Source organism: Pseudogymnoascus verrucosus, assembly GCF_001662655.1.
Source record: "Pseudogymnoascus verrucosus strain UAMH 10579 unplaced genomic scaffold scaffold_1, whole genome shotgun sequence".
Classification (NCBI taxonomy): Eukaryota; Fungi; Ascomycota; class Leotiomycetes; order Thelebolales; family Thelebolaceae; genus Pseudogymnoascus; species Pseudogymnoascus verrucosus.
The window spans coordinates 599,305-618,524 of NW_017263652.1; the positions used below are offsets into that span (position 1 = coordinate 599,305).

General features: G+C 50.1%; 8 protein-coding genes across 8 annotated transcripts; 4 read left to right on the plus strand and 4 right to left on the minus strand.

The window, feature by feature from the left end:
• Window positions 1-153: 153 nt before the first annotated feature.
• On the plus strand, window positions 154-2,910 carry VE01_00206 (uncharacterized protein). Its single transcript, XM_018269738.2, has 4 exons — window positions 154-1,856; window positions 1,905-2,165; window positions 2,227-2,412; window positions 2,462-2,910. The coding sequence occupies exons 1-4, from the start codon at window positions 380-382 to the stop codon at window positions 2,791-2,793; spliced, it is 2,256 nt and encodes a 751-aa protein (XP_018135418.1). The 5' UTR covers window positions 154-379; the 3' UTR covers window positions 2,794-2,910.
• VE01_00207 (uncharacterized protein) lies at window positions 2,884-5,339 on the minus strand. Its single transcript, XM_018269739.2, has 4 exons — window positions 4,315-5,339; window positions 4,137-4,266; window positions 3,425-4,088; window positions 2,884-3,365 (listed from the first exon to the last, which is right to left on the minus strand). The coding sequence occupies exons 1-4, from the start codon at window positions 4,877-4,879 to the stop codon at window positions 3,135-3,137; spliced, it is 1,590 nt and encodes a 529-aa protein (XP_018135417.1). The 5' UTR covers window positions 4,880-5,339; the 3' UTR covers window positions 2,884-3,134.
• WBP4 (WW domain binding protein 4) lies at window positions 5,340-7,052 on the minus strand (the record flags this gene model as incomplete). The annotated part of the gene is made up of 2 exons (XM_018269740.2): window positions 5,340-6,752; window positions 6,804-7,052. The coding sequence occupies 2 exons, from the start codon at window positions 7,050-7,052 to the stop codon at window positions 5,895-5,897; spliced, it is 1,107 nt and encodes a 368-aa protein (XP_018135426.1). The 3' UTR covers window positions 5,340-5,894.
• VE01_00209 (uncharacterized protein) lies at window positions 7,006-8,553 on the plus strand. The gene is made up of 2 exons (XM_018269741.2): window positions 7,006-7,587; window positions 7,641-8,553. Exons 1-2 carry the CDS (start codon window positions 7,088-7,090, stop codon window positions 8,410-8,412), a joined length of 1,272 nt encoding a protein of 423 aa, XP_018135425.1. The 5' UTR covers window positions 7,006-7,087; the 3' UTR covers window positions 8,413-8,553.
• A 29-nt stretch (window positions 8,554-8,582) lies between these two features.
• VE01_00210 (uncharacterized protein) lies at window positions 8,583-14,350 on the minus strand. The gene is made up of 5 exons (XM_018269742.2): window positions 13,868-14,350; window positions 13,721-13,787; window positions 10,717-13,667; window positions 10,447-10,660; window positions 8,583-10,397 (listed from the first exon to the last, which is right to left on the minus strand). Exons 1-5 carry the CDS (start codon window positions 13,943-13,945, stop codon window positions 8,626-8,628), a joined length of 5,082 nt encoding a protein of 1,693 aa, XP_018135131.1. The 5' UTR covers window positions 13,946-14,350; the 3' UTR covers window positions 8,583-8,625.
• Window positions 14,147-15,161, plus strand: MMS2 (E2 ubiquitin-conjugating protein mms2). Its single transcript, XM_018269743.2, has 6 exons — window positions 14,147-14,222; window positions 14,289-14,413; window positions 14,467-14,546; window positions 14,611-14,736; window positions 14,791-14,870; window positions 14,923-15,161. Exons 2-6 carry the CDS (start codon window positions 14,341-14,343, stop codon window positions 14,987-14,989), a joined length of 426 nt encoding a protein of 141 aa, XP_018135120.1. The 5' UTR covers window positions 14,147-14,222; window positions 14,289-14,340; the 3' UTR covers window positions 14,990-15,161.
• VE01_00212 (uncharacterized protein) lies at window positions 15,083-16,383 on the plus strand. Its single transcript, XM_018269744.2, has 3 exons — window positions 15,083-15,106; window positions 15,155-15,350; window positions 15,405-16,383. The coding sequence occupies exons 2-3, from the start codon at window positions 15,302-15,304 to the stop codon at window positions 16,235-16,237; spliced, it is 882 nt and encodes a 293-aa protein (XP_018135121.1). The 5' UTR covers window positions 15,083-15,106; window positions 15,155-15,301; the 3' UTR covers window positions 16,238-16,383.
• VE01_00213 (uncharacterized protein) lies at window positions 16,334-19,198 on the minus strand. The gene is made up of 3 exons (XM_059463252.1): window positions 18,458-19,198; window positions 16,738-18,298; window positions 16,334-16,685 (listed from the first exon to the last, which is right to left on the minus strand). Exons 1-3 carry the CDS (start codon window positions 18,887-18,889, stop codon window positions 16,582-16,584), a joined length of 2,097 nt encoding a protein of 698 aa, XP_059320118.1. The 5' UTR covers window positions 18,890-19,198; the 3' UTR covers window positions 16,334-16,581.
• Window positions 19,199-19,220: the final 22 nt, after the last annotated feature.

The window sequence follows — 19,220 nt, forward strand, 5'->3', positions numbered from 1 at the left end:
CGCACAGCTTTTGAAATGCCAATACTTAAAGTTGCCATCATTTTTCTCTCTGCAGTCAGCTTCTCGTTGCCAGGGGACAGACGTTGTATATATAGATAGAGATGCAGCCACTCGGATACTATGGCGCCCACACCTATAGCTAAACGCTATGCAGTGCTTCGTGGCCTATGTTGGACCTTAAGCGCCAGCCTTGTTATACAGACAAGATATATTCGTGCCTCAATCTCTCCGTCCGTATTTTGAAATAGTCCTGTTGCTTGTTTGTGGTTATACCTAGATATAATTACTCTCAAATTGCAGAATTCGCCTTTCCCCTTGACGCTGACGAGGGGCCTGAATTGTTATAATCATTGAAGTCAACTGAACTGCAAGCTATATAATGGCTTCAACACCAAGAATTCCCACACAGCCCTCCGTCGAGCCGTCTCAATACCAGCATTTCATCCCTCGGTTTATTCTGAAAAACTTTTCCTATAAGTCACGAAAGAATGGCGGGAACAAACGGGGCAACCGCAACGGCAAGAACCAACGCGCCGAAGATATGCTCCATACAATCGAACTTTCGGGCCCAAAGGCAAAGATCCTCGACACAACTGTCGCCCGCACACTTGGGAAGGTCGACATGTACCGAGATTTTGCAAAAACCGAGAATCAGCAAGGACTTGAAAAACAGTTGGCAGACCTCGAGTCTCTTGCAGGTAGGGTTGTCGCCGCCATCCGAAAGAGGCTTGAGGCTAGGAATGAAGATGTCTGGATAACCCGTTTGGAGCGTGATACGTTGCGCAAATTTCTATTTATTATGAAATACAGGTCCTCGAACATGCACAAGCGTTTTTGTCCTGAGACTTTCGAGGACTATTCTTCCGATGATAGAGAGGAGCTGCTAGAATATGTACGCGGGAAAGATTTCGAGAAGCCAATTGATGTGTGGTTCGACAACATCAAAGCTATGCTAGAGCTGGAAATGGATCCAGGTGGTGAGTGGATGGAAAAAATTAGGAAGCGCGCATATCCTCCTGACGCGGAATGGTTTGTTCATCATACACAAAGTATGTATATGGCCTTATGCACGCCATCAGAGCCCGAAGATGAGTTCTTATTGACCGAGAATGGCTATGGAATTCACGAAGGACCAGTGAGTGGCCGAGTCGACCCTAGCACCGGTCAATTTACTGCGACATCCTACACCGAGTACCACGTCTTTGCAGTCATCTCCCCAAGGCTATTGATTGTGTTACGAAGCCTTATCTTGCCTAATCCTATGGAAGATAGCTTGCAAGGTATAAGGGAGTTCAGACAGACCATGTATCGGATTTGTGCTAGCACACATACCAATCCGAACGAAGCAAACTCGATATTAGCGGATCTACCGATATCAAAGGCTCGCAATTCGTACACGAAGTTAATGGGTGACAGTCTAGTGTTGCTCAATGGCGAGGATGGGACGTATCGAGCTGATCACCGATTCTGTTTTCAATTCTTTCCAATTGCCAATTGCCATGTTAACAAGATCAATGGTATTATGCTCGAGGAGTCCCACAGTATATCTACGATAGTCTTCGGGTCTCGCACCGGAGCTCGGAAAATATTCGAATCCTATCTGAGCGCTCCTGTGGAATCTGGGTTTAAGACTGTGGGCGGTAAGCCAGACGACAGCAGGTTGATTTTTCTCCGAAAACTAGAGCATGTCGCTAAGCAGATGGGATCTAATGTTGTGGCCGTATATCGCACAGCCATCTATCGCACAAGAAATAAGACGCCTACTACTGACGAGAGTGACGAAGCATTCGCTCGGATGATGGAACTTACCCCACCAGAGGAAAGGGGTGAGCATATGCAACTCTATATGCGACTTGGTAAACAGTCTCGATGATAAATTTGAATGCCTTCACTAACTACTGCAGGTGGGTCCTATGCGACATTGATGAAGGACATGGAGCAGGCCCGAAACATGATGAATATGAGAATTAAATTCGACGTTTGGTCTACGGGACTAAATGAACATATCCGGAATAATATCCGCGAGAATCTCCGACACATATTTAGCCAGCTCCCTGCGCGGCGAGTCTGGTATTATCTCAAGCATATACGGAATATCACACTACGAGATCGTTCTATAGAGGGGAGTGTAATTTGTGAGGGGCCGGACGACGTGATCGCAAAAGGTGATACATTCCTGTGTGAGATATTTGCAGGTTGCAGATAAACTAACATATATCACCATAGTGAGCCATGTGATCCGCGGCGAGGCCATAGCTCGTCTTATGTTCGCTGTTGTGCTTAATCAAATATCCCTCGCGAGTCACCCAGACTTTGAATTCTACCCCACGATCATCTCCGAAGCCTCGTGGCGTAACATTTCTAGAAGTAAACAGATTATTTTCAGTTCTGCAGGAAGTATATGTGATTGCGGTAAGTTGTATATCCATATTCAGGTTCGCAATCTAAGACGATAGTATAGGTATCAACGAGATAGAACAGAAAGCTCGATTGTTACGAGACAAGCTACAGAATCCGAGTTACCCCAAGACATTCGCAAACCTCTTCCTACCGAAAAATGCTATGATTAGACACCCCTTGTGGTCCGACAAAGAAAATATCGAGATGCAGACACGCTTTCATACTCGAATCGTATTCCCAGGCCTCGTAGAAAAGCTGGGTCAGGAGGAGGAGGACGAGTTGGACGAGGTGCTCTTCAATATTGCATATCCTTCTCCGTCACCATTCCTCGTCTTTAACAACGAAAAGAAGGCGATACAGGCATATCAATGGATTAACTCTATGGTGCGGTAGCAGTTGCATATCTATCGCTGTCTACTGGGATAAGGGGAAAGGGAATCGCTGATGGTGGCAGAAATGTAGTTTCAACGGACAAGATCGTTCCCCGAGAATAAAATGTCTTAGTATGTCGTTTATAGTTATACTTCTAGTTTTCTCTATATTATTCGCATAATCCTTCAATCTCCATATCTCAAAAGTATGGTAAAAATAAATCATAACCTCACATGCCGCCAGTAAGCCCGTTGCAATGCCGCATAAACCATCATTCTCTGGCCCAAAAATATGCCTAGTCATAAATCATATCCACGCAGACCAACCCCCCCCCATCTCTCATAGAGCCCTAAACAAGAAGCTTAGTAATATACCCTCGTCGATCTTCTCGGCGTATCAAAGACGATCTCCCCGCCAGTCCTATCGTCATCATACATAGGCTCGGCACGCGACCTCGAAGCTTCAATCGTCAGCATCTCCCTCTCCCTCTCTCTCGGTCTGGGTTGCTCGCGCTCCCACGCAATCTCACGGATCCTGTTCCTCCTGTCTTGGACGATATCATCCGAGAGGTCCACGAGCTCCACAACATCCTCCTACGTCGATTAGCATAACCATTCAGACCGACATCGAGGCGTCATGGGGCGGGACATACATATTTCAGATACCGGAAGACATAGAAGAAGTACTCCGTCTCCTCGTAATCGTATCCCATCTCCTCAATCGCCTCTCTGATCACCAAGTCCTTCGTAATCTCCGTCCACAGATCCCCAAACCTATTTCGCGGCTCTGCTACTGGTCGGGACACTCTCTTTCTATCAATGCTAATCTCCAGCGTATCTCTTTCTCCGTCCATCTCCCTCTCTCGTCTCATCCCCCCCCGCCCCATCTCCATCCGTATGTCTCTCTCCCGCTCCCTCTCCCGATCATAACTCCCCATACTATCCCTCTCCGGGATAAACTTACTCCTCCTCACCCCATTATACTTCTGCCATGTAACCTCCTGGCTTCCCCCGCCGACGCCATCCATTCTCACCCTCTCTGTTCCGGGTGGTACGTCGATGATCTCCCATTTCTTAGTGGCACCATTGTACGCCTCGCCGATATAAGCACGTTCGTCCGTCTTCCTCGCATAATAATCTGCTTCACGATCATTGGGACGTATGCGGCGATCTCTCGGATCCCTCGCATCTCTCGCCGAGGACACAGAGCGTCGAATATCGGTGCGGGCTCTAAGCCGGTCTCGTTCGCGGTCTCGCTCATAGATCCCGTCGTCGTCGGCGAACTGGGGGCGGCCGTCACGATACCTTCGTTGTTGGCTAAAGAGAGTTAGCTTGGGTTTAGAGGGCGAGTATTGGGGGACTTACGATCGGTGGATCTCAACATCAGTGTCGCCCGGGCCAGTGACTATGTCTATCTCAGTCTCTCTGATATCTCCCCTGGAGCGTTGAGGCCGAAGGCGCGGAGGCGGTGTTGGGACCGCAACTGGTTGGTAACCTGAATAGTATTAGAGAATATTCGCCAGGCAGTTTCAAACCCACATACCATGATCTATATGTCTGTGATGCGTGATAATCTCCTGGTGTATCGGGGGTGCCCGAATAATAGGAGGCTCGCGAGGCATCCTAGCGCGCGGCTCCGGAGAGCTAGACGGGGACCTTCGTCTTTCCCTCTCTCTCTCAACAACTCTCACACTAGTTCTCTCCCTCTCACGTATCGGACTCGGCAACCTCTCCCTGTCATACAACGGACTCGGCGACCTCTCCCTCTCCCTCTCCACAAATCTCTCCCGTCTATACACCTCCGGCTCATCCACAATCCTCGTCCTCACACGCTCCATAGACGGCGACCTCGCCCGCGGCGGCGTATGTCGCCTAAACGTCTCGACCTTCCTCTCCCTCAAGACCAGCGGCTGGTCATCCACGCGCCCATAGTCATCCTGTAGGAAAGCTACCTGGCGATCGCGCTCCTCCGCCGCGGGTCGGCGCCATAGGTCCTCTAGGTCTCGTGATCGCAATGGCGCCGGCCGCTCTGCGAGTTGGACTGGTGCGCCGCGTGGCGGGCCGCGCTGGTAGTCCCGGTCGTCGTAGTCGTCCCGCCGTCCGGCCATGGCTAGGCAGCAGCGCTTGTCAAGACGGTGGTTGAGGATTATTGACTCGAGGCTGCAGCTGAGGTCGGAGGAAGGACTCTTTCTTCCTAACAAAGGAAGGACGGGCGCGCGGAAGGAGTCGTTTGTTCTGTTGGCACGAGGGATTTGGGGGCGGTTGTTGGTGGGGGTGTGGTGTGGGGTAGTATTGTGCTGTAACCTGGTGGGCAGCAAGGCTTGGCTGCCCTGTTGCACCAAAACTAAGCCATGGTGTTACAGATGGCACAGACGAACCTGTAGTGATTAAACTTGGAAATGGCGATCCCCGTCCAGCTGATTTTTGTCGAATCAGCCGTACTTGTAAGCAAAGTAAAGCGGACCATTCATGGCAAGGAATGTGCTTGAGTGAAAGCAGTCCACCAACAAGGAACTCCAGCCGCCGCCACTTTTACGATATATGACGACACTGTACGCTGTACCCAGCACTGGAAAATAGCTAATAGATACATAATTAAAAACAAATATGGGGTACCTAAATATGTTGATTGAGCTAATTCTTATATTCAGTAGAAATGCAGCTATCATGCAGTGCCTTTGAAACTATTCCAGGCGTGGCTCTTGCATCGTTCTAGAGGAAACACTGCCGATCCATGTGCCATATTTGATAGCTTAAGCTGCCATGCCTCTATACAAGGGTAGGTAACTTCCTATCCTTACACCCATCGCGGATAACTGCTCGCACTAAGCCGTTGACCGGGCGCTTTAATTTCTGTAGGGAGCCTCAGTAAAATATGGTATCGTTTTCACATTCTAAGCCTTTGCGGGACATAGGTCCATCGCTATTTGGCCGATGAGTTCCGTGATTGGTACCTCGACGGCAATGCTGAAAGCCAATAAATATCGGCGTAGTTGAGATACTGTGGGTTGGAATATATCCTTTACCGTGGCTCGTCGGTATTCGACTTCTGGCGTCCATTCCACCCATGGGTACCCACAAACCAGAGTCTCTGTGTGGTGTGTGTTGTCCGACGATAAACTCTCATTTGCCCTTATTCCTCATAGGCTTTGGTTTCCTCTTCTTAAAAACCACGCCTCCAACAGCTTCATCTTCTTCCTGCTTGACATCAGCGCCAGTAGCAGCCGCAGTTTCTGCAAGAGACGTTGGCACATCGGATGCTGGCTCCGCTTTGATGCCTGTTGTCTCATCCGGCTCAGACTTGACCACGGAGCTATCAACTGCCTCAACCTTTGGGGTCGCCGCTGTGTCACTGGGAGGCTCTTGTTTCGTCTCCAAAACGCCCGGTTCCACTTTCGCGGCCGTAACCCTGCTTAACAACTCGTCAAGGTCATCATTCTCTGTGTCCGCTCCAGGATGTTTTCGATACGCGGAGCCCCATTTGCTCTTTTTCGCCTGCACTGTCTCCTCATCTTCATCTTCAGCAACTCGTTTCCTGACTCCAAATCCTATAGCCTCAGGCTTTTTCTCGCCATCTCCCTCTGGTGCAATGAGCCGCTGTGAAGTAACCTGCCACTCCCCTAGCATTGCCATCTCGCCTCTGAACTCATCGGGTATACTGATCCCCAGCTCCGCAAGTTGCGAAGCTTGCTGCTTCAGCTGTGACGACGTCGCTTGCGCTTTTGGTACTCTTGGGGTTGGCCCGCGCCCAAGTGCTGAGCTGGAGCTTTCACCACCAGAGCTCCCAGACCCAAGGCCGCTTAGCCTGGCAATTTCATTCTTGGCCTTATCCTTGTCCCTCTCTTCATTTTCGTGGGTTCGATGTAGATCTCGCAGGAAGCGCTTTAAATTGCCTTGATGTTTGGGTGTTGCATCGTGGTTTGCCTTTTCGAGCTTTGTGTCACGGACGTAGATTTTACAGTGCTTGCACCAGTATTTGGGCTGGTTGAATATTAGCTGAGATCTATCGAGGCAGGGCAACTCAGAACTTACGGTGCTTTTCCAATATTCGGACATGACTGCTTCTTGAGTAGGAAACTGTAGTGATGTTGTAGTTGCCTCTGGCCTGGATTTAGTTGACGAGGCTGATGATGGGGCGAGAGGGACTTGGCGGTTGTCAGGCTGCAGCCGCGCGCAAGCTCCCTGTGATTCGCCAATAGTGCTGTATGTGTCCGGGATGATGTCTTTGTAAGTAAGGACGAAGGCGCATGTTAAATAATTGTTAAGGACAACAACACCCATCCTCCTCTTGTTCAACTTACGCCTGAGCTCTAAACATGGCTTTAGAAGCCGCTGCCCGCGTGGCCTTGTCGTCATCTGCGAAGGCCATTGCTTCCCCAGCAGCCATCTCAGCAAGAGCTATCCGACCTCTAGCCGTTGGGATATCCGCACACAGAACGACCGGCTCTATTCTTCCCCAGCGCAGGACTCTTCATGTCTCGCCGAGGAGGCCGAATAACAATTCTGGTCTTATGGGCCTAGGCGGCTCTTCAATTCCATCATCATACTTCCAGCGCCCCTCGCTCCCAGCAAATACCATCATTAGATTCGTGCCCCAACAAACAGCATGGATTGTCGAGCGCATGGGAAAGTTCAACAGGATACTACAGCCCGGTCTTGCGATACTGGTACCATTCCTTGACCGGATAGCATACGTCAAGAGCTTGAAGGAATCTGCGATCGAGATACCCAGCCAAAGCGCGATCACAGCCGATAACGTCACACTTGACCTGGATGGTGTTTTATATACTCGGGTGTTCGATGCATACAAGGCCAGGTAAGCCGGAACTCTCATCCTTCTACAGACTGAGATTCTCATTTGTTATATAGCTACGGTGTTGAAGATGCCGAATACGCCATCTCCCAACTGGCGCAAACCACCATGCGCTCCGAAATCGGTCAATTGACCCTCGACCACGTCCTAAAAGAGCGCACGACGCTCAACTCCAACATCACAGCCGCCATCAACGAGGCCGCACAAGACTGGGGCGTCACCTGCCTCCGTTACGAGATCCGCGACATCCACGCCCCCGAAGAGGTCGTCAAGGCCATGCACAGACAAGTCACAGCAGAGCGCTCCAAGCGCGCCGAGATTCTGGACTCCGAGGGTCAGAGGCAGTCGGCTATCAATATTGCCGAGGGACGGAAGCAGAGTGTTATCCTCGCATCCGAGGCCTTAAGGTCAGAGCAGATTAATATGGCGAGTGGAGAGGCAGAGGCGATCCTGTTGAAGGCGACGGCGACAGCGGCGGGTATTGACGCGGTGGCGAACAGTATCGCCACTGGCAAGGAGGCCGCACAGGGTGCTGTCAGCCTTAGTGTTGCGGAGAAGTACGTCGATGCGTTCGGAAAACTGGCGAAGGAAGGCACGGCTGTTGTAGTCCCCGGAAACGTTGGGGATATTGGAAGCATGATCGCGAGTGCGATGGCCGTCTATGGCCAAGTTGGTGACGCGCAGGCTAAGACAATGGCTGCCCGCCAATTGGAGGCGTCGAGGAAGCAGGCTGCCAGTGAGGAGCTCTCAGGACTGGGCGAGTCCCCTAATGAGGAGATGAAGAGGAGCATGTTGGCAGGCTTCGAGAAAACAACAAACCAAAAGTAAAGGGGCTGGGCTTTAGTCCATGGGTTGTAAATATAGTTAAACCGAGTCCGACGGAGCGTCACTCATCTCATTTCAAGTCTACTGTAGTCTTATGTAGGTGTACGGTCAGCATAGGCCAGGCGCAACAATTCAAGATCATCCATTTAATGCAATTTGGTTCAATACTGTAACTCATACATTATATTCTCTATCTATATCAAGTGCTACCTGTGTTTACAATCCAAACTCCACCCCAACTTGATCTAACGCTTTTCCTATCCACTCTAAAGCCTCCTGGTCCCTACCGGCCGCTCTCACAGCCTGTGCTAACAACGGGTACAGTCTATGCAAGTGCTTCTTGCTGTCACTTTCTACGCCAGGCGCATCAGGTATTGCGTTTGGCTCGCACCGCAAGTCTACCAGGGCCTTCAATATCCAAAGCAGCTCCTTGCGCTGGCTCAGTGGTTGTGGCATGCAGCCCCTGAGAGGTTGATCTGCCACATATGCTCTGATAGTCACACCTGCGCGCAATATGAAGAAAGGTGCCACGGCTTGGGCAAGCTTGATTCGTGCTGGAGACGAATCGGTGAAGCTCAGAAGTGATACGAGCTGGTCGAGGCAGACGTAAGACATTTTTGTCCTTGGAGACGGCGGAGGATCGATTGTGCGACCTCTACGAGGAGCGTAGAGAGTGGCGAGTAATTCTTGGTTAACTTGAGGGAGTTCGGACGGAGAAGCGGCGTGGATGAAGGAGGTATGGAAGAGAGATTCGGCGAAGGATCGGCGCGTCTTGTCTGGTATGAGGTGGTTACCCAACGAGGGTATAATGAGGTTTCGTAGAGAGATGAAAGACTGGATATCAAAATCTTGGTCACTGTTAATCGTCGCGGGATCTGTGACTGTGCTGCAATCGGCCGCCATGATCCCGTTTGCGATTTCGATAATAGAGGCCCATATTAGACGTAGATTCTCATCGGAAACCTTAGCATATGTTATCTTTGGGAGGGTAGCTTCCAGTATGGCAATTGCCGTGCTTGTGGCGCGTCGCCAAGGTTGTATGCTTTTGGTTTTGGTTTTAAAAGCGTATTTCAATGTTATTGGCATTGAAAGAGCCGTTAGTGATCTTGTAACGGCTCCATTGGCATATATTTCGGGGTCGGCGGCATGGGAAGTAATTAACGATTCCAATAAGCGCATAGACTCTTTAGACAAGGCGATGTAAGTTGGTTTCTTCCCCGGGGCGCTCTGATCCCGGGTTTGGAATGCAAGGGAAACAAAGTCAGCCGCTTGCTTGATAATGGCGCCAGGAATTCCCTTGATGTCCGTACGTAACAACTTGAGGGATTCGAGAACGTTCGTTTGGAGCGGAGTGAGATACTCAATATCCGCCGAATAGTTTCCAATATGAGCTTGCTCCGTTGCATCTCGAAGAAGGTCCAATATGCGTTGAGTTCGTTCGGTATCAACATATTGCCGCATTAGACGGTATAGTTCTTGGAGACATGCGATATAGGCTATGAGACAATCTTGATTATTCTCTTCTGAGCCTGAGACAAGGGGCAGCCCACGAGACCATTGGGCCCAAACTAAATCGGTGGACTCGCGTGACAGTTTTGCTGAGTCTTTCGAGTCCGTGTTTGTCTGGGCTAGTATTTGGCGTAAAGCCCTGAATACGGCACTGTTGATGTCAAGATGACCAAGCTTTAGTAGAGTATCAAAGTGGCTCAGTAATGACTGCCAGCAGTCTGGGAAGCCATCATGGGTAGCCAGAACATGGACATAGGTTGCTAGTAAATTGGCGACGCCATTTAAGACGACGATTGTTGTCTCGATCCATGCCTTTTTCTCCGTTTCGGAAGTCCGCTTGTCGGTATTTGTACCACTCAGTTGAGATGCAATTGAAAGAAGCATCTTGAATATGACAGAGTCAAAACACATGGACCAAGCTTGCGGGCTGAGGTGATCTCCATAGGCATCAAATATCCTCAGTAGGGTATGGATTGCACCTGCAGGTTGTAAGCTTCTATACCAACCGAATACTAGGAAAGTACATACTGTTTCTGAGCTCCAGTCTCTCGTCGGTTGTAACAGTCGTCAGCCGATGCAACAAAAGTAGCCAAAGCGCGGCGTTCGAGACAGCCTGGTCATCACTCTTCGCTTTCTTGTGGAGTTTTTCTTCATCGATCGAATCGATCACACCTTTATCTAACGAGAATGAACCGCCTCTGCTTGAAATAAAATCCGAAACAACCCAAAAGAATGTTACAGTCTATTTTTCGTCAGAATAAAGATCATATAACGCTAGGGGCGATATAGAAAACTTACCGTTAAGCAGATGTTCAAGTCGTCATCTTGGGTACAAAATTGGTAAAGGGTATCAACGAGTATTAAAAAGCAAGAACTTGGCAGTGATGTAAGAAAGTCAGAACAGATTAATTCAAGGGAGTTGAAAGCTGATCGAACAAGCCTTGGGGAGCGTGTTCCCAGGAAGCTCGTATTATTTGGACGTGGCGAATCGAGGTTTTTGTCGTGCAAGAAGACGGAGTCTATGATCTCAAACGTAATGTCCCAACCAGTGATGAGGTTTTCACCACAGTGCTCCAGAATGCTTTTAAGTCCCTCGAGTATAATCCTATGGGCCTCGATATCTGTAGGAACGACTGAGGTTGATACCTTGCGGTCTTCTACTTGTAAAGGCTTTAACGCGCGGCGGAATGTGTCAAGCAAGCGCCACTGGACCGGACCTCGGACATCTTCAGCCACGGACGTAGGGACATTAGCAGCCTCAAGGACTATGCGCACGAGGACTTCCGCAGCTCGCTGCCTTATAGGAGATGCAACAGCTGGAGTTGTTAGGGCAGATATAAGCTCGGACGTCAGGATGGTCCAGCCTGATTCTTCGGGGTCAAACGAAATCAAGCGATCTATATTGATGCTTGCAATATTCCCCAACTTAGCCAGTGCGAAGAAATCGCCGTGACTTTGGGAGGATACGGATGCTGAAGTGCTCGTAACTCGCCGGTGCGTGTATGATGCCTTGCGATTCGCTGTGGGGGAGAGGGAGGCCTTATCAATGGAGTTTCTCTTTACATCTGCTTCGTCTTCTCGACCAAAGAGAATGCACAGGGCGGCGACAACATGCACAAACGAATCATTCGGAAAGCTAGCGGTGCTTTCAAATAGCCTAGAGGCTGCAGTTTCAACCGCCTTAATCTCTGTGCCAAAATTGGCAAGCAGGGCTGAGCTATCTGCACTCTGTTGTGACTCTTGTTTAAACCCCGGTGAAGAGGGCGGCCGGCCAGTACCCTTACTTGAGAAAAATAAGACGAAATCTGCTTGTTGAAGGGTTTCCAGGATGATTAGCCACGCGGCATCGTCTAGCGTCGTACCAAGGGCAATTCCGAGGTTGAGCAGAGCTCGAAGACAGAGTAGATTCCGCGTATTGAGTGAGGCGGGTGTAAAATCAGTAGATCCATGCCTTGTCCTGTCTGCCATACTCGAGGCATTGCTGGCTAGACTATCAACACTGAGTAGACCTCTTGCATTGCTAAAGATGCCGTGGCTTTCGGGGCCAGGCGTAGACGGAGTAGATGGAGGGCCAGTTAAGCCGGTGAAAATATTTGGAGGGACAGCAGCTTTCCCCAAAGTTGTGAGGAACGCATCTCTGGGCGTAGAAAGCCGTAGAAGACCTGCCACATGTGTGAATTTTTGGAATGAGCGCACCAGACCATGGAAATAGTCTGCATCCAAACATGCGTACATAAAGGTAGAACATGTGGCCAAAATAGCAGGCCAGCAACTCTCTACGATGTCAGCGCAAAGTTTGACCTCGCTATATGACGCATGATCTTCAAGTAGGAGAGGGTTGAGAGGAAAAGGTCCCTTTTTGTGCGACGGCCCTCGGTCTGCCTTATTATTCGTAGCATCAGTGGTATTCTCTGCTGCTTCGATGACATCCTTTGCCGCATCACTACCTCGCGGGCCTCTCTTTCTTGACTTGGAATCGCTCGGAATAGTAAGAGGTAAAATAAACTTTGCGAGTCCTTCAGCGAAGCTATTGATGCAAGTCAAGGCGAGCCCATAAATATATGAATCAGGAATTCCCGGCGGATCTGACTTGTCCAGCTGATCAATGCATGGCACTCGCATAGAGCTCCACTGCACGCTAATGCCAGCAGAATGTTCGTACGGCCCTGTGGAACCGCCAATTATTCCTGGTATACCAGCTGCTTCCAGCATAGCTTGATCATTTGAATCGTTGTTCGACAGATTAGCGGAAGGCACAGTGGACTGGCTTCCTAGGCCAATTAGGGCGGGCTTCTCCGAGCTTAGTCGAACAAAGGCTGCCATCAGGTCGCCCAAAATCTTCTTCTTCCCTGGCTGTGCGTCGTACAGTGAAAATATATCTCTGGTAAGAGTTGCGTCTGCAAATATACCTCTGAAAACTTCCATGCACAGCGACCGCCGCCAAAGCGTGGAGTCATGATCCAGCATATGGGTTAGCAACCCCACTGCCATTTCGCTCTCTGGAACAAGGATCCGAAGGTGTCGTCGAAGCAATGTGTACAAAATCCGTGTAACCCGAACTGTCGTGGGAAACGTTAACTTCTCAGACATGGAGCTGATAATGAAAGGCATAAGTCTCGTGCGAAGGACATTTGCCTGTTCTGGGTGTTCCAAGAAGACATCGGCATGGTTGGTTAAAATCGATTCGATCAATTCTAACACAAAGGTTTGCGGGAGGCCGGCGACTTTCAGAAACTGTGGCTTTTGGGATTCTGTCAGGAGACAGAGGTCGTTAAATACCCTGTAGGCATCAAAGGCAGACGCCCTGACTTGAACTGTTCCCTTTTCTACCGGCGCCTCGGCAATGGTAGGAACTTCGAGAAGAACTCCATCTTCAGTTACGACCTTGTCAAAGACTGTAACTACCAGCTGCTGGAGGGTTGCAGCTGCGGTGTTGTTCACAATCCCATTCTTGCTCGCTTGGAGAATGGTGCAAATGTTCAGGACACTCGCCAACAACTCGCCCTGAATATCTTTCCCGTAGTTTTGAAGTAAGGAGGGAAGAGCTTGCAATAGCTTCAGCTGGACATCTAGCCCTGACGAAGTTGCTTCAAGGAATGCCTTCAAGACCTCCTTCAATCGGAACCTTGGGAGCCCACGTGACACAACAAGTCTTTGCAAGCAAACAACTGCAATACCCGTGAATTTTGCATTCTTCGTTCCGCAAGCAATGAGAAATGGGGTGACAAAGTTGCCCCTCTGGCTTAGATCTAATTCATCTATGTCAGCTGTTTGGTTCAGTAAAGAGAGGGAGGTAATATACCGGCAGCTACCTGTGCTTCCGACGTAAACCGTAGCGATTTAAGTTCTTCTAAAGAATGTTCCGCGGCCTTTGCGTTGTCAGCTATACTCTCAACAATATCAAGTTGTCTTCAACGTTGTAGACTCGCGGAAGCTAAGGGTGACATACTGTACGGAGCTCGGCGTGCTTTCTCTTGCTCTCCTGGATGAGATTGGAAAGCTCCGAACTAAGAATCTGCAACGACATCTTGCCTAATTCTTCCCATGCCTTAGATGGTAATGGCGCCTCTACCTTTCCATGTTTTATAAGTTGTGAATTTACCCAAACCTGGCCTCTTCCTCCACAAGGCACCACGCCCTGGGATGTTCATGCCTCATTTTCGCGCCTTATATATGAGGGTTGGGCGCGATACCACAAGTACCACCAGCCTTGTGTCAAACCCCCACTACTCTTGTACCCGCCTCGGTTTCAACGGCCTTGTCTGACTCTACATAATCTACGACTTCCAGATCAACTAGAAGTGGTAAGCAGAACCCCTAATATCTTGGAGTATTGTGGCAAAGACACTAAAGTGAATTTTTACTTTCAGGCATTTTGCGCGGCTGTCTCTCAAACTCTCAATAACAAATACATCAGCTACCATGGGTGCCAAGGTCCCAAGGAACTTCAGGTTGCTGGAAGAGCTGGAGAAGGGCGAGAAGGGTCTTGGAGCAGGTATGGAAAGTCAAATTAATATGCGTGATAGCTTGACTGACAGTTATCTTCAGAGGCATGCTCATACGGTCTTGCGGAGGGTGATGACCTTCTCATGTCGAACTGGAACGGGACAATCCTGGGGCCCCCTCACGTATGGCCAAACCCTTCTTTCCTAGATCTCTGAATACGTCCAATACTAATACTGTACCCTCCAGAGTGTGCACGAGAACAGAATCTATTCGTTGAAGATGCACTGCGGCGATGACTACCCCGACAAGCCACCCTCGATCCAATTTATCAGCGAAATCAACCTCCCTTGCGTCAACCCAAGGAATGGACAGGTCAGCCTCATATTGTACATATATCCCTGGCCTTACTGACTTATTGCTTTATAGGTCGATCCCTCCAAGCTGCCATGTCTGGCTCAGTGGAAGAGGGAATATACCATGGAGACCGTTCTGATCGATCTCAGAAGGTGGGGTCACACACGTCACCTATACCATGGATAGTTTACTGACGCAGCACAGGTATATGGCACACCCAGCACACAAGAAGATTCCTCAGCCGGCCGAGGGTTCAACATATGCTTTATAAATATGATTTCAGGCTACTATGCCGAAGCACTGGCTGTAGCTGGGTTCTCAGGGTGTTGGATTGTTGCCATTTCTTCTTTTTGCAGGTGCATCAGCGTGGCGAAACTGGTTGGCAAGCGTAAACGATCTCATGAGATAGCAACTAAACAGAGCTAACATCAATAAGCCATGACATTGTAAACTACTTGATATTGAAGTTGTACACGTGATGCGTGGCGGCTTGTGGGCCCAGTATGAACAGCCGCGAATTTATATGTTCAGCCTTGTAGCTTGCTGCACGTAGGTAGCCGCATCAACATTCAACACCAGATGAATGCCGAAGCAATTCGTTCCACATAGGCGTGGGCCACACCGCATTGCCTGTATGTATAAGACACTTATATACTGCTCTGCATAAATACTAACACTCAAACTAGGCATCGCTCTCTACCGAGCCCTTCTCTCGACATGCCGTCAGATTAAAGTACCAGCGAGCTTCAACAGAGGCCCCGTCCCCCCCATAAAACACATAATCCGCCGCCAATTCCGTCGCAATGCCCACGTCACCAGCGGCCCCCTCGTAGTCGCAGCACTACGAGTCGGCTATGAAGCCGAAGAACTCCTCCACACCGCCACCACCGGCTCCGGCGCCGCCCACTCCAAGATCCTCAACCTGCTCCGCGGCGTGCAAGCCCAAGGCGACGCCGCGCGCCTCGAGAACGCCGAGAACCCGCCCCTCCCGCCCCCTCCTCCGAAGCGCAAACCAGAGCCCTATCCTGGCGCCATCCCCGTGCTCGAGCAGCGGCCTCTTCCCAAGTCTCAGCTGACGGGTCGCCGACAAGTCCCCAAGCTCGTGAGCGCGAACTTGATACCCTTCATGCGGTTCAAGAAGCCGCAGAGCGAGTTCCTGTCGCGGGTGCTGAATGATAAGATTAAGCTGCGGCAGAAGCGGAATGATCATTTGGATAGGCTGGGGGGGTTGCTGGATATGGGGAACTGGGAGCAGATGTGGGATGAGGAGTTAGGGATAGCAGAGGAGAAGCACTGGAGCGCGGCGACGTATCGGGAGAAATTGGGTGTTGAAAATGCGCTCGATAAGGCTAGTGAGGCGAATGCTGTGCTTGCGAAGAAGATGCTGGCTATTGTGGATGAGGAGCAGAGGCTGGCTGATATAGAGAAGAGGGAGTGGCTTAGGGAGAAACGGAAGAGGTATAGGCAGAGGAAGCGGGAGAGGGATGAGGCTGACCAGGGAGAATTGCCAAAGTTTTGAGTAGCGGCTGTTCGTAGTCGTTCGTAGCCGAGCGATTGGCATGGGTAGATGCCTGATACCACTTTAATTGTAAATATATGTACAATAACCTGTTTTCAACAGCTTAAGCTCCGCAGTTTATTCATTGATTAAAGCTATTTAAAGAGTTGGTGGTAATCTACAGTGCAACAACACCATATTGTTGTTACATTTGAGCCCATGCCCCTTGTCAGTCCTGTCACCGACCCCCCTTCCCTTGAACCATCCCCAAACGCCAAAACACTTAGTTTCCTCCCAAAAATCACATGCCAACCCCTGCCCAAATTCGTACACTCGTGAAGGTTTCCTCATAATAAGGGTTGTTTCTAATACTCGAAAGCTTCCCCAATAGTCCTACGTAGAGCCCGATCGACATCCCGGGGCCTGAATCCCGGTGCTCTACCAAGGCAAACTCCCTCTTTTGATATATCTGTAACCATTAGCAATTGCTCAGTTCCCCCATTTAAAAAGGGTATACTCACGTCGTACCAAGGTCGCAACACTGAGCGTCACAAGCCGCGGGGAATTTAAAGTCGACGACGACGCGTTATCGTAGTCATTCGAGCCCAGTTTATCGGGTCCTGCGTCGAAGATCGGGCCCCTGAGGTCAAATGCGTTCAGAGCTGGCGATTGCTTACTATTGTTGTTGCCGTCGTTGTTATTTACAAGGTTCGGAGGGGTTGAATTCGCCCAATTCGAGGCGGCATTCTGATACATTGATCCAGATGTGAAATCGATCGTCATCTGGATTTCCTCCATTACCTCCTCAAATGTCTGTGTTTGCGGAATTTGGTCTCCATTCGAGGTCCCCATAGCACTAGGGCTCAGCGGCGTTCTAGGTGAAATAGAATTACTGGTGTCTGTGCTGAAGTTGGAAGGTACCGGCGCAGCTGGCATGCCCTCCAGTGATACCATGTCCAAATTGACTGTAACATATTCTGTATGTGGCGCAATGTCAATACCCTTGCCTCTCAGGTAACTCTCCACATCGTTCGCGTCGAAGTATTTCCCTTCAAATCCTTCCGCGCTACAGGTGAAGTTATCGATCATATGTTTCTCCCGCGCCGACATAGCATTTGTCGTAAGAGGCCCCATTGATCGGCCCGTCCTCACTTTGGGCATCAGGTTACTCGAGATATCCTCTTCGGGCAGCGGATAATACGTCCCTGATCCGCCAACGTGCACGAAGGGTGCTGACCAATGATTCAGCAGTTCTTTAGATGACCCGCGTTCCATTTTTGCGACCAGCGACGCCAGTAGCTGTTCTTTGGTCCGGAAAAGGAGTGAGAACCCAAACACTCTCTTGAGAATTAGGGGGTTCGAGTGAGGATTCGTGAGGAGCCGAAAGCCGCGTTCGTTCGAGGTGCGGTGAAGACGCCGTGCGAAACTGGTCTCAAAGCTTGCGAAAGAGGTTGGTGAAGTGAGGACTTGATCGTTGCCAATTCCGAGGTTGAACTGGTATGGGTTCATGCCAGCGGCTTCGCCTCGCAATTGATTTATATCGGTTTCAGTCAGGACAAAGTTGTCATCGTCGAGGCTTGGCAGGTTATTAATCTGGCCTTCCACTGGCAGTTGGTTTGGAAGTGGCATTTGGTTGAAAGTTTGCTGGAAGAAATATTCCTCTGCGTGGCTTGGAGAGTCATTGCCCCAAGCTGGTCTACCAAGAATGGGCATGGCCTTTTCTGGAGGGCTCAGCGTCTGTGCTTTTGACCTCTTGGATTCAGATTTGACAACAGCGACTTGGTTGTCAAGGTTCTTTTCATCAGCGTGGCTAGAGTCGTCATCGTGGCTGGGCTGATCTGCAGCGGCTGCCTTGCTCAGTTCCAGGACTCGCTGAGTTGTCGCCTGTAATTGCCGTGCAAACTCTGGTTCTCGCTGTAGAAGACCCTGCGACGATGCAAAATCATAGAGCCCGAGGAAGGCGCTATTCATTGCTTCGGCCGTACTCTGTAGCTTCTCGACCTGTGATTCTAGCGACGAGATGGTTGTTTCTTTCCTGTGGCGATAGGCTCGTTGTGCTAGGCGAATCTGTGTTCGACGGCGCTATATCTCATGTCAGTACATTATTTTGTGGGAGCACGAGACAAATATTATTCTCAAAATCCAAGTAAAACATGTGGTACCCCTCTAGGCCATGAGCCATTACCATCTTCGGAATATACGGAATGCAAAATAATGACTTGGAGAAATATAAACACCTACATCTGCAGCCGTCTCGTCCTTAGTGTCAAGCCTCGGGCGCCCCCTCGACTTCTTAGAAGCATCATCCTCATCACCATCTTCATCCTCGCTCAGCTTCTGCTTCTTTCTCCTCCTTCCACCCTTGTCCTCCTCCTCTCCCGGATTCGCACCCCTCGCCTTCCTCACCTTCCTAGTCTTCGTCTCCTTCACCTCAACCCTCTGCGCCGGCCCCCTCGGCACATCCACCCTCCTCTCCGTAACCGCCTCAAACCCCCCCGTCATCCCAAACATATGCGGGGCCGGCCCCGGTCGCTGCCTCGCCAGCTCCGTCAAACTGCGCGCAATCGACACGGCAGCCTCATCATTATACGTCTCGGCGTTCAGGATCTCCATCTGGTCTAGAATACTGGGTCCCTCGCCGACGTTGCTAATCTCGTAGTTCTGCCTCGGCATTCCTGGATTCTAATCGCAGCCTTGGGCGCTAGTGCTGCAAAGGTGTCGGGAGACTCGGTACCTTGGAGGATGAGGCGGAGGAGAAAGTGCAGCGTGCGCAGACGGTCCACAATCAGTGAGATAAAGTCATAATGAAGGCGGATCGTTTGGATCCACTGTAGCGGGACATGTGTAGTTTATTTAAGAACTTTCGGGTCTGTGGAAGCTGCTGTAGCTCTGTCGTTGAGGATTTGTAATGAGGGAAGCCTGGGGGTCTGAACCTTGTCGATTACTGATCACTTTCTCACCTCAGCCAATGTCGACAGGCTTCGCTTCGATGACTAATGGCCCA

Bases quoted from the DNA above. Each gene is read 5' to 3' on its own strand.
- VE01_00206 (XM_018269738.2), top strand. From the start codon at position 380: ATGGCTTCAACACCAAGAATTCCCACACAGCCCTCCGTCGAGCCGTCT. The intron at 2,166-2,226 runs GTGATACATTCC...ATATCACCATAG, and splicing joins GGACGACGTGATCGCAAAAG to TGAGCCATGTGATCCGCGGC. The intron at 2,413-2,461 runs GTAAGTTGTATA...ACGATAGTATAG, and splicing joins AGGAAGTATATGTGATTGCG to GTATCAACGAGATAGAACAG.
- VE01_00207 (XM_018269739.2), bottom strand. From the start codon at position 4,879: ATGGCCGGACGGCGGGACGACTACGACGACCGGGACTACCAGCGCGGC. The intron at 4,267-4,314 runs GTATGTGGGTTT...AATACTATTCAG, and splicing joins TCACAGACATATAGATCATG to GTTACCAACCAGTTGCGGTC. The intron at 4,089-4,136 runs GTAAGTCCCCCA...AACTCTCTTTAG, and splicing joins GATGTTGAGATCCACCGATC to CCAACAACGAAGGTATCGTG.
- VE01_00209 (XM_018269741.2), top strand. From the start codon at position 7,088: ATGGCTTTAGAAGCCGCTGCCCGCGTGGCCTTGTCGTCATCTGCGAAG. The intron at 7,588-7,640 runs GTAAGCCGGAAC...TTTGTTATATAG, and splicing joins TTCGATGCATACAAGGCCAG to CTACGGTGTTGAAGATGCCG.
- VE01_00210 (XM_018269742.2), bottom strand. From the start codon at position 13,945: ATGTCGTTGCAGATTCTTAGTTCGGAGCTTTCCAATCTCATCCAGGAG. The intron at 13,788-13,867 runs GTATGTCACCCT...GACAACGCAAAG, and splicing joins AGCACGCCGAGCTCCGTACA to GCCGCGGAACATTCTTTAGA. The intron at 10,661-10,716 runs GTAAGTTTTCTA...GACGAAAAATAG, and splicing joins ACTTGAACATCTGCTTAACG to ACTGTAACATTCTTTTGGGT.
- MMS2 (XM_018269743.2), top strand. From the start codon at position 14,341: ATGGGTGCCAAGGTCCCAAGGAACTTCAGGTTGCTGGAAGAGCTGGAG. The intron at 14,414-14,466 runs GTATGGAAAGTC...AGTTATCTTCAG, and splicing joins CGAGAAGGGTCTTGGAGCAG to AGGCATGCTCATACGGTCTT. The intron at 14,871-14,922 runs GTGGGGTCACAC...GACGCAGCACAG, and splicing joins GTTCTGATCGATCTCAGAAG to GTATATGGCACACCCAGCAC.
- VE01_00212 (XM_018269744.2), top strand. From the start codon at position 15,302: ATGCCGAAGCAATTCGTTCCACATAGGCGTGGGCCACACCGCATTGCC. The intron at 15,351-15,404 runs GTATGTATAAGA...CACTCAAACTAG, and splicing joins TGGGCCACACCGCATTGCCT to GCATCGCTCTCTACCGAGCC.
- VE01_00213 (XM_059463252.1), bottom strand. From the start codon at position 18,889: ATGCCGAGGCAGAACTACGAGATTAGCAACGTCGGCGAGGGACCCAGT. The intron at 18,299-18,457 runs GTAGGTGTTTAT...CATGAGATATAG, and splicing joins AGGACGAGACGGCTGCAGAT to CGCCGTCGAACACAGATTCG. The intron at 16,686-16,737 runs GTGAGTATACCC...TAATGGTTACAG, and splicing joins TGTTGCGACCTTGGTACGAC to ATATATCAAAAGAGGGAGTT.